The following is a 12,862-nucleotide window of genomic DNA, read 5'->3' on the forward strand; positions in this document are numbered from 1 at the left end:
TTTATTTTGCTAAAAATCATGATAGAGTTTGCCTTTTTTCTGTAGCAAAAATGTAAGTACGTAACTAAACATCAAGAAACTGCATTTCAATTTCAATTTCATGTTACTAATTTTCAACCAAACTCCAAAAAATTCTGTACCCACACATACAGTTTACTTTTTACAGACATAGTTGATTTAAGAATAGCTAATTCCAGTTAAAATAAATTCTACTCTCTATTAGTGTACTTTGTCAACTGTAAAGTTCATAATGGTATGATGTAGTAATGACAAAGTAATTCTCAATAATTTCACATTTACTTGATATGATAATAAAGGAGGGAGTATGATTTCTTCTTTATAATTTATAAGGTCATATTATTTAAAAGTTAATATTAAATGATTTGTATTAGCTATGATTCCAAAGCAGGTTACTTGCTGAGTGCATTACTAGGATCTTGCAAACACATAGAATAATGAACCACATTTTTACTTTCTAACACTAGACAGAAAAAAGAGCCTCACTCCTAGATATAGGGAATAGTTGCCAGTTAGAGAGTAAAAACATTTTTCAGTGTATAAAATCAGTATTTTTGTGTCAGTAGACCTTGCTGAAATAAAATAGTAAGAGTAGTGATGGTATAAAAGAAATCAAAATCAAATGCCAAAAGAAATAAGGATGTTCAGTGTGAAGCCTAGATAAGAATCGATACATGAACAGTAATAATGTCTTAAGTGACATCAAAGGGAAAGGTGCCATCAAAAAGGTTTAAGGATTCTTGTTTGTGGGGCAGGAATATTTTCTTAGCTTCTTCACAGAAGATGTTCCTTTGGTTACCCAAATTCCTTTGTTTTTAATGTTAACATTGCTCAGCATTTTCCTAATTAATTTTTTTTTTTTCAATTACCCGGATTCCAGACAACTGTGGCAGGTTTGGTCCCATAATAGTTAACTTTCACTCTAATTTTTGGTACTACTAAGGATCTTGTGAATTTGGTGAACATGAACTCATCTCCCCATGAGCCAGGTATACAGCTGTCCATGGATAATGGGGAATGCCAGGTGGTTACTAGATTGTGTGTGTGTGTGTGTGTGTGTGTGTGTGTGTGTGTGTGTGTGTGAGAGGGGGGTGGGGGAGAGAGAGAATTATGAGCTTCTATATGAGAATAGAGGGGAAGCAGTATCATCTGCGAAAAATTGGGTTTCACTTAAGACAAGGAGGTGAAGAAAAGTTTACATGTACACAAATGCGTTCCACAGCACAAGGGCTGGCAGAGGGGCAGTAGTGGGTAGAGGAATGAACTGAAGAAGGACAGTGGAACAAGAGAGACCTAGGCTGCAATTCTGATTCCCTCACTTACTACCTGTGAGATGTGGCATTCCACATCACCTGTATGAACTTTAGTTTCTTTATTTGTGAAACTGAGTCAATAAAACTTATTCATAGAGCTTTTGTCAGTAGTCAGTATTATTTAGCAACTAGTAGACAGTCAATAAAAGGTATCAATTAATAATACTATACACATAAGTACATTTAATGTATATATAAGTACATTGTAGAATGTTTATATTGCAGATTTATAGTCCAGATTGTTTTAAAAACTGGTTAGGTATCATGGAGTTATTTACTTTAATTTTATCATACGTTAATTATATCTTAATTTTAAAACTTGGTTAGATCAACACATTTTTATGTTCAAACATATGCTATCAAATGAAGCATAATTAAAAACTGCCTACCTTCTATTTTGTTAAGGATTTCAAGGATTAAGTGTTTTTCACTATCTGAGTCCATTCTTATTATAATCAGCACCTGACCAAAAACAAGAACTTCTCATATATATCTGAATGATTATTCTTTTTTACAATTTTGCTAGAGTGACAAAATAACAAACTTAATGGTTTACATGAAACTAATGCCAATAAAATTACAAAGTAAATATTGTGTTGTAAAATATATCATGCTTAAATACAAAGAAATTAATTCTGGTAAGATCAAATATTAATGAGGAAAATATTTTGCAGTAGGACATTCTTAAAGTATTCCCCTACAGGTGATTCTATCTAGACATAGGTTGCTCTGCCTGTATTGTGTGAATTTGTTGGAAAAAAACAGTGATATGCTGCTATACTTTCCTACTTACCATTACAGTTTTTTTGAGGGGGTGAGGGATGGAGTGGGGACAACAAATCAATTTCAATTTTAAATTTCTTACTAATTGTTTTAATGTATTTAATTACTTAAGCAAATTACCAAGTAACCATAAAGTTGGGAATACAAATACAGAGAGGAAAAAGAAGAAAAAGGCCCAGTTTCCAACCATATTTAATGTAAAGCACTTGAAATGCTTTTCTGCTTGAAAATATTTATGTATTTTCTTTTAAATACTTATTAATGCAACTTTCATATGTTTGAGGTAAGGTGGGCAAAAATTTCCAATATAATCCAAGGCATAAACTAAGTGTTTTGTTTTTTTTTATTGTTGTTTGATTGTTGTTTTTTGTAGATGAGATTGAGCCAATGAGATTTCGGCTCAATATCTAAAAATAAATTATTGTAGTTCTATTATTGGGTATATGTTCATGAACTTGCAAGCACCAGACAACATTTTTGAGATTTAGAGAAGCAATCCATAGGAAACTGTAAAATAAAAATTGTTTTTTAATTCAAAACATGAATAATGATACAGACCATCCTTTCTCTGGATCTGATTTTGTTCTGTTAACTTACTTAAGAAAACTACCAAGGGACCAACTAGTATAGACTATTTTATAATTTCAAAATTAAATGCAAAAGTTTATCTTACATTCAGTTTTTATTTAAGCTATTTATTATTTGCTTTATTCTAGTAGTTACCTTAATTTGCTGTTTACTTTGCATCCAATTCAGTATCTGACATTGCAATTCTTGTATTCTGTAATTGATTTCAGGTTTTCTTTCCCTTATAAACTGTACGATCTCTAGCTGTCTCCAAATGTCATCCAAATAGGAGCCTAAAATGCTTTTGTATACAACTTTTGCATTTGATAAACATCCTGTTAAAAACAAAAGTGGGGGGGGAGTGTAATTTTTTTGTTCTTTGAGAAACTCCATGGTAAACATCTGAAAGAAAGTAAGTCATAACAGACAAAAAAGAATTAAAATGTCTTTAATCCTTATGATTTTGAAACTCTGTATCTTTAACCTTGAATCTTTGAGTTGGCTAGCTTGGGAGAGGTAGCAAACTGAAAGCTGGGAGAAAATACTGAATTCTGGAAGGGAGCAGGGCAGGCAGCTAGACTCCCAGAGACCTTTCTTCTTCTGCAACTATAGAGAGGGAAGGAAAGGAGGACAACTGAACTTGCTCTTTCATTTCGAGAAGTTTAGAAGAGTGAAAAAGCCCTCCACTAAAAATGTCTAAGGCAGTTAGGTTATTCATTTTGGCTTGGAACCTAGGGCTTAAGAAGTTAGTTTTCCAACAAGGACTTTACTTTTATAACATTCCTCAAGGTAGCCAAATAGTAATGCCAAAGTTTCATTTAGTAAATGCATTTCTTTGAGAAGCAAAAACAATTCAAGTCTGTAGCTCTCAATGGTCACCCTTAATCCTGGAGTAAACTGTAGAGTACCTGAAGGTGAATATACTTAAAGCAGTTCTTCCATAAATAGTATTTCTCTAACTCACGGTTTTGGTAAGTACTGAGCAGAAGTGAGTCACACTTGTACTCTCTCTGCAGCACAGGGAGCACAGATATGCTCTAATCTGACATTCTGCCTTACTATTATGCTTTAACACCAGCCTAGCTGCCAGTAGGACTGCCAATCTTTCATGGAAGCCAGGAAGTCTAATGAAAACAGGTGGCTAAATAGAAGGGCATGTGCCACTATACCCTTATACTACTTCCAGGTACTGTAAATTAGGGCTATAGTTCCCAATCCTTACTTATCTGAGGATGGAGATAAGACAACCTGATCCAGCATCAACACTCAAGTGGTTTAATTGGAAAAGAAAGGAAAAGCACCATGTTGGGCTTTCTAAAAGTAGCAGTAATTTTGTTCTAATACTTGGCCAGATCATATAATACTGCTAAGTATTATAACATCTAGTGGTGCAGAGGGAGTATAACTGTAACACACTGCTGCTCAATACTTATCTCTAAAACCTTGGATTAGAGAAACAATATTTGTCTGGGCCACAGATAAAAGAAAATGTCTGGGTCAGAGATCAGAGAAAAATTATTTTCACTTTATATTTGAAACAGGTTCTAAAATCTCTAAATTATAAACCATACTCCTATAAGCTACTATTTACTAACCAAGTCTCAATAATTCTGCAATAGGGGGCCTAAAACAATAATGTAGTGAGACAGATAATTTAATGATTCTGATAGTTTAGAAAAGATTTCCAGGATCATAAAATTTCCAACACATTCAAATTAGTTTTATTTTTATCACTCAAATAGTTTGTATTCTCATTTACACATACAACTAAAAAATTGCAAAAGATCTTACTACTAATAATTTAGTCATATTTTATCTAGCAAAGATTTAAAGCCACAGATATTCAAAAAGGGCCTAAAATGTCGATGGGAAATGTCATCTTACACTAAAAATCAGTGCATGATAATGATTATACAATCAAATCTGCTTAAGGCCATTAGGCCTCCATAATTCAGTCCTAGGTGAGGGAATCAATCCTAAACCTATTTTTTTAGGTGATGATAGTTAAAAATTTTCCCCACTGACCCAATGCTGTGTCCAAGTCACATGTTAGAAGGACATCTCGAATTGTGACCAGAAGGTGTAAAAGACCAGCATGCTTAAATGCTGTTTCTCTTTCATCATTTATACCTGAGTAAGCAAAAACAGATTTAAACATATTTAAAAACATAAGATATACATTAGAATTTTAGAATATGTATCAGAACATTTAACAATAAAAGCTAATATTTATTATTGAGTGCTTACTATGTGCCAGGCTGTGTATAAGGTGGTTATTTAATTAAATCTATAACAATAACCTTATCAGGCAAGTTTATTATGAATCTTATTTTATGAATGAGGAAATAGTCTTAATGAGGTTAAGTAACTCTCCAAGAAGCTCTCTGCTCTAACATTCTATTCTTTTAACTCTAGCTGCCTTGGTTTCCCTAGCCTCTCCATTCTGTTTCCTTAACTCTGTCCACCATGCTCTGGAGGCCTCAGGTACCTGTGTCATGGCCTGTCATCTCTTTCGAGGCAGTATGCTAGTGCAGTGGTAGGGCTCACCACGTTGTTTCCCATCTCTCAGGAATCACTGTCCTTCATGGCTTGATGTCTAGGTTCTTAAAAGTCTGGTTTCATGTATTTTGTCTTTTTTTTTTTCCTTCCTGTATTTCTGGCAGGAGGTTAAATCCAATCCCTAATACTCCATCTTGGCCAGAAGCAAAAGTCCAGGATTGATTATAATCTGTTTTTTTTGCACCCCTCCTTTTTGGGAGGAAACTAGGTGTCAGATGCTAACATTAATAGGGTTAATTTGGTTTCTGTAATAGGAATCTGTCAAGTAATACAGGGTGGGGCAAAAGTAGGTTTACAGTTGTATGTGAAATACAGTTTATTCTTGTATTATTACTTATTAATTATTGTATTATTTTCCATATGAACTGTAAACCTACTTTTGCCCCACTCTGTATATGTCAATGGGGCCTCACTAAGCCAGATGATATTTCTTATCTGATTCTCCAGTTTTGGTGTGCAGGTGCCATATACTGATTCAGTTATGCCTTCGTCCATGACTAATTTCTGCATATTCTATATTTTTACTAATTTGATAATACTCCATAAATGTATATCCTTTTCAACAATGTGACTTTATTTGCACTCACCTTGATGAAGAGTATCACTTACTACTTTTTCCTGTTCCTTTAAGAGGAATCTTGTTTGGTCAAAAATAACGGTGGCAAATTTCCAATTAGCAACAGGGAGAGTAGAGAGGCATCCCAGTTTTTTTAAGATAGGGGTAGCTGCTGCTTCCAGAAGACAGTAGGCTTGGCACTGGCTATCTGTAAAAATAAAAGCATTAAAGGCAGTGTTTTTTATGAAGATTGTGTGCTCTTTTTGACAAACCAATTAAATGTTATTTCATGGAAACCTGAACTTTATCTAAATTCTTTACTGAGTTAAAAAGCATGATATTGGCCCTACCTGGTTTGGCTCAGTGGTTACAGCATCAGCCCTCAGACTGAAGGGTCCTGGGTTTGATTCCAGTCAAGGGCATGTGCCTTGGTTGCGGGCTTGACCCCCGACCTTTGTGGGAGGCAACCAGTCATATTTCTTTTTCTCTCCCTTCCACTCTCTTTGAAAAGCAATGGAAAAAATATCCTTGGGTGAGGATTAAAAAAGAAAAAAAGCCATGATATTGTACTTAAGATTGCATAGAGGTAATTTTAAGATCTTTATGCTGCAAAAACTAGTAAAAACAAAACACCTTCCCCAGTAGAATTAGTATAATTTTATGGCTATCTTGTTTATTAGAAAGGATTTATTCAGTAACTAACTCAACATGGCAACTCTGAAGAGCCATATAAAGAGAATTGCAATTTTTTTTCTTTTCTCTCAACTATTAGCTTACAACCTTAAGCCAAACAAATTTATGACAGTGACAAACTGTTTCTAGTTTTCACTAATTATCAATATTTAAAGATTTATATAATCATCTAAATGTCATAAATAAAATTGAACCAAAGGAATGAAGAGATACTCAAGAACTAGTATCATGCTTTCTTATTGACTTTAATAATTAGCATGATGTTCTTAAGCAGCTGTTTGTTAGAAGTAAAAAAATATTCTTCTTTACAGCAGAACAAAAAATTTAATCAGTGTAGGAATCAATAACAACTTCTTTACATCACCCTGATAGTGGGTAAAGGAACAGAGCAACCATTAGCAGATCATTTTCTAGACCAGGCACAAGAGTCTGAGTTGTTGGCTCTGCTCTGATGAATGTAGGAAAGCAGCTGTTTAAAAGAAGAAATAACACCCGGCCAGGTGTGGCTCAGCAGTTGAGCATCTACCTAGGGTCCAGGAGATCAGGGTTCGATCCCTGGTCAGGGCACATGCCTGGGTTGTGGGCTCGATCCCCAGTCGGAGGCGTGCAGGAGGCAGCCGATCAATGACTTTCTCATCATTGATGTTTCTATCTCTCTCCCTCTCCCTTCCTCTCTCTGAAATCAATAAAGATATATTTAATAAATAAATAAATAAATAAATAAATAAATAAATAAATAAATAAATAAATAAGTAAAAGAAATAACACTTAGTGGATTGGAGTAGGGCAAAGGGGAAGGCAGAGGCAGTGAATAGGGTCTTCCAGGTTTGGAAATAACTTGAAAGTAGAAGTGGAATAAAGAAATATCTGAAACAAATAAAGAAAGCTACATGGAAAATGAGGTATATTCTAGATACCCAGGAAAGGGCTTTCAAATTTACTTAATTTGAATGTATCTTAAAAGCATATCGCATACCTGATGCTTGAATCTCAATGACATTATCTGCTCCCCTTTCCTGATTTATTTTCTCTAGAGTTTTATCAGTACAAACAATGGGACTTTCTTCTTGAAGAGTCAAAGGATGTTCTTCTTTATCTGGAAATTCTAATAAAAATATTAGTTTGCATTGTTCAGGAGAAACTTAATGTTGCTCTACATAAACGCTTTCTTCTATCAAGTTCTTTCAAACACATCAGTATTAAATTGAATGGTTCAGGTCAATGGACCTAACACTGTGCTGGGTAGAAAGTTGAATGGTAATAATGGAAAGAACTTTAGCATCAGACCAGTGTTTCAGTCTCAGTTCTGACACTAGCTTCAGTTTCCTCATATGTAAAATATGGATAAACATACCTACTTTAAATATTGCTATAAGGATTAAACATCAAGTACAGTTCCAAACATCTAAAAGGACATGTACTCTACTTTGTTTCATTTTCTCTGTGACTTTCTACATACCCTTATTTCTCTCCACATACCCTTATTTCTCTATGTCATGAATCTTTCCCAAGCAGTCACCCCACCCCACCAAGGGGAATCCTGTTCCAGTCCAATATGGCCTGGGACCAGGTAGGTAATGCTGCCCTCTTCTGGTGTTGAGTTAGCAAGCCATTTGATTCTCAAACTAAGCTCCTTTCTCCAACTTAGCCATTATTAGTAAAAGAGGTCATATTTTGGTATATATTTTACTTCCTGTCTAATTTTATAATTGATTCAGGGGCAAGATCTTGTATACATTAATAGTATATAGAACAGTAAGACCTAAGTGTGCTCTAACTTTTACATATAAATATTTTTGTAGTTATTTCATCTGGGTAACCTATGTCAAATATATTCTATGATACCAATTTTTAAAAAGAACTGTAATGATATGACACACTACACTACCTTTGATATGGTTATAAGCATAACATAAAACAGTTACAACTCAAACAGAAAGTCTTTGGTAAAGTTAAAAAGTCTAATAAGCAATCACCTGGACAAAGTGTTCTTAGTATACATTAAAATATAATTTAAATACTGAGATAGACTGTCAGCTAAAAGAGAAAAAAGAATGACAGGATAATTTTTAAAAGGTAGAAATAGTATGAATTTGTATGGCCAAGTTGTAGAAGGTAAGTTTTACAAATAGTGACTTTTCTTAGAAGTTCAAATGCAATTTTTAAATATTATGAAAATACATATCTACACCTATATCTATATCCGTATCTTTCTTCATGCACAATAAGTATCATGAATCAATGACATTTTCTTTGACTTTGAAAAATAATATATTCTATCTGGAAGAGTTTTATTTCTTTATCTTCTATAATAAATTATACATTTAGTCCTTAAAGCTATTATATCTTTGCCAAAATATTACTAAGTTACTCACCATTTTTTTCATCACTATCTGTGACTTCAGTCTTTGAGGTGCAAATTTTATGCTTATTTCGCATCATAATAAAGTCACTCAGAAGGTCCAAACCACCCTCCCGTCTTTCACCAAGCAGAAAAGGTGCTTTTTCAGTTTTTGAAGAGGAAGGCAATTCTGGGGATGGCACTGCGCAGTCAAGCCCCAGGCAATCACTCTTTTCTTTATCATGGGTTAGCCGATGAACCAGTTCTTGACCCTCCTCTGGCTTTGCATCTTTTGTTGGACTTTGAACAGAGAAACGCTCATCAGAAAAACACAGATCTGGTCTTTCTTTTGCCGGAGATGAACTTTGTTGCCAAAGTGATAAATTATCACTTGTAGATTCCTCATGGATAAGTACAGTAGGTGAGGGAGGACAACTTTCATGGTCTAGCCATGCTGAAAACAGAAAATGGAAATATCCAAATGACTTCCATGCCTAAATGAGTGTTCTACTAGGGTATTAGGGTACCTTTTAGTTGTGGGTGCTTATTAATATAATCGGAGTACTTTGTTTGCTGCTTTGAAAATCAATTTTTGGTCTGAAAAAAATAAAAATTTTAAAGGATAAAAATCAAGCACCTCTTTTTTTTTTTTTTTTTAAACACTACTGAAGCTAGGTTACTAAGCAAAGAAGAATTCCAGAAAAACCTTATTTATCAGTAGACTTATAATTAGTTAGAGCCTTGGGGGTAACAGTTACTCTAAGGGTCAAAAACTTACATGCCAAGTACGTAAGCCACAGACTGGAAGAAAATACTTATAACACATATACTTGAAAAAGGACTGTATCTAAAAAATATAAAGAACTCTTATAACTTAATTTTAATATAAAACCAATTAACAATTTGACAAAATATTTGAACAATACTTCATATAAGATATGCACATGCTATAACATGGATGAATCCTGAAAACATGCTAAACAAAAGAAGCCAGTCATGAAAAGACCACATATTATATAATTTTAGTTATATGAAACATTCAAAATAGGCAAATCTATAGATACAGAGACTAGATTAGTTGTTCCATAGCTGGGAAAAATGGGGAGTGACTGCTAATGGGTACAAGATTTCTTTTGGGGGTTGGTATAAATGTTCTAAAATTGATTGTGGTGATGATTACACAACTCTGTGAATATACTAAAAAATCACTGAATGGTATACTTTAAACGGGTGAACTGTATGGTATGTGAATTAAATTTCAATAAAGCTGTTATATATATATGTATATATATATTTTAAAGATATACAAATGGCCAATGAGCATGTAAAAAGTTCATCATCATTAATATCAGGAAAATATAAATTAAAACCACAATGAGATACCACAACGCACCCATCAGAATGGCTAAAATTTAAGACTGTTGATACCAAGTGTTGGCAAGGATACAGAGTAACTGGAACTCTCACATGTTGCTGTTGTGAATATGCAATGGTGCCATGAATTTGGAAAACAATTTGTTTCTTATAAAGTTAAACATACACCTACTACAAGACCCAGCAATGCTACTCCTAGACACTCAAGAGTGTTTTATTTTAATTTCAAAATAGTTACATATCATAATAAAGACTTTACATAATTTTATGGATTTAATACATTATTCTGGATATTTGAAGATCCCATAAAATCTTCCTTTCCCCTTTCTTTGTCTAGCAATCTGACATGATCTCTTTTAAAATTCTTCTACTAGGGATAACCATCTAGGCCTTGGATAGGCTGGTGTGCATTTGCTTCATATGGTCTATTTATTATTCTTCCTACCATATCCAAAGCCCTCTGTCTTCTGTCTTTGAAACATCCCTTGCTGATAACCATTCTCACCCCAATTATTACCTCTTTAGAGTAGTCTCCCAACATCCACAATAATTTCTAAAATTCACTTTTAAATATATTTATTTACTCTATAATAAACTAAAGTTAAACTTTTGCAACTCCTTAATGATCTGAATTTAGTAACTTGCACAAACATTTTTTTAAAAATATGTCTTTATTGACTTCAGAGAGAGGAAGGGAGAGGGAGAGAAAGAGATAGAAATACCAATGATGAGTCATTGATCCATTGCCTCCTACATACACCCTACTAGGGGTCAAGCCTACAACCTGGGCATGAGCCCTGACTGGGAATTGAATCACAATCTCCTGGATCATAGGTCAATGTTCAACCACTGAGCCATGCTGTTTGGGCTTGCACAAACATTTTAAAACAGTACATATATACTTCAAAAAGATATAATTCAGGTTAAGTATGTTCCATTTACTATAAGGGCATATATAGCAACCAAAATAACTCAAAAGATTGATACTCAAAAGGTATTTTTGCCTTCTTAAATTGTATAAGTAAAAAATGCTAAATGAGTAACCTTTTTGGTAACAAAGGAAGATTTTCTATTGTTGAAGAGAGATGACTAGATATTATCAAACAAAGATGAGCTGTCAGGTCGAAAAAAAGCAGTGCTGGTTTGGGTCTAGGCTGACATACACAGAAACTAAAAGCAATTGATCATTTATAAAAGGAAACAAAGTCACTAATTAAAAATGGCTAGAAATTTTAAAACCAAGACTGCAGAATTTTAGGACAGAAAAGGATGTTAGAATTAGCTAGTCAAATTTCCGTATTTTTCCAAGGAAGAAAATGGGGCCTAGTGAAGCTCAAAGTTATGCATTCTGGCAGAGCCAGAGCTAATATTGAATGCTGAAATTTAGTTATATTTCTCCAGTCACCTAGTGGAAAGCCAGTATCTAACCGTCTCATCCTGAAAATGCTCATTCAAGTGGTATTTACTATTATGTACTTACATTCTAATTCAGGTACTTTTGTAGGCAAAAATGTCTCAATTTTAGTATCATCAGAAGATAGATCCCGATGACTGAAAGATGTAGTCAGATGTTCCAAAGTTTTAGTCAGATTTAGTCCTGTTTGCTTCCAACACTCTGGGCCTACAGGAGTAACCACAAGGCTTTCTTCTTCAATTGAAAATATCTCTTTCAAATCTGTAGCTGAATGTTGACTGTTGGACTCTTCCATTCTTGGCACTTAAAAAACAATAAAAAACCCTCAAAAAATAGTCTGAAACAGTTCACAGGGCAAAAGAGATGAAAAGTACAATAAAGAGAACCACTAAAAATTTATTATGAAATAAATTTTCACACATTAGGGGAAAAAAGTGAAACTTAAAGTTATATCTGGTATTGCATCTTCATGATGCTAATATTTATAAAAATCTAAAATATTATAGCTATAGTAGTCACATAAAAGGTTTATTTCAATCTGTGGAAATATGAAGTTAAAATTATTCTAATATTTAGTAGGAGATGGAACTATTATTTGACTATTTTAGTATTTACTAAATTAGTACATTTGAGAACATTTTTGAAGAATAAATATGACATATTAAACAGAATTCTAATTCATTATAATGAGCTTAAACAAGAAGACTATTTGATCAGATTTTATGACTATCATCTTAGATATCGTGGCACAGAGCTTTCTGCTTCAATACCGTTAGCCTAAATAGGGGCAAATCATAATATATGGAGGAACTGAAGTAGCATGACTACTTAACATTATTACCTGCATTATAAGCATCAACCCAAAATTAGGATTATGAATTTTAACATTCTCCTAGCAAAATTATAATTTTGGAACTGTGCTTTTTAATAATGATGGTAATAATAATAAATATAATGAAGCTGACATTTACATTTTACTGATTGTACATTTTTGTCTATACATTTTATTTAGCATTCGAAATCAATTAATCTTCACCTGGAAGCAAAAACGAGTTCAAAGAGCTTCTGCAGCTTTCTGGTTGCCCCACCACACAGTCTTCATCAGCTGATTTTTCAGCAGTAAGCAAATTACTGGGGAAAAAAAGAGAGTTAAAGTTTAATACATTAATAATATTGAGTCTTTTTGCATAATACAAATTTTAAGTACTTTTCTAAGTATTTTTTACATTCAAAAGCAAAGTGAA

At 33.5% G+C, this 12,862-nt stretch overlaps 1 protein-coding gene across 1 annotated transcript in view; it reads right to left on the reverse strand.

Moving 5' to 3' along the window:
* The window catches only part of SHOC1 (shortage in chiasmata 1), a 45,797-nt gene that overhangs the window by 16,578 nt on the left and 16,357 nt on the right, over positions 1–12,862 (reverse strand). The window contains exons 9-16 of the mRNA XM_087822834.1: positions 12,655–12,749; positions 11,685–11,921; positions 8,865–9,284; positions 7,466–7,585; positions 5,828–6,004; positions 4,707–4,811; positions 2,838–3,016; positions 1,721–1,793 (exon numbers count right to left, since the gene is read on the reverse strand). Of these exons, the coding sequence (XP_087678960.1) occupies positions 1,721–1,793; positions 2,838–3,016; positions 4,707–4,811; positions 5,828–6,004; positions 7,466–7,585; positions 8,865–9,284; positions 11,685–11,921; positions 12,655–12,749 (1,406 nt within the window). The remainder of the gene's footprint in view (positions 1–1,720; positions 1,794–2,837; positions 3,017–4,706; positions 4,812–5,827; positions 6,005–7,465; positions 7,586–8,864; positions 9,285–11,684; positions 11,922–12,654; positions 12,750–12,862) is intronic.

The sequence above is a fragment of the Miniopterus natalensis genome, chromosome 12 (genome assembly GCF_054644295.1).
Source record: "Miniopterus natalensis isolate mMinNat1 chromosome 12, mMinNat1.hap1, whole genome shotgun sequence".
NCBI lineage: Eukaryota > Metazoa > Chordata > Mammalia > Chiroptera > Miniopteridae > Miniopterus > Miniopterus natalensis.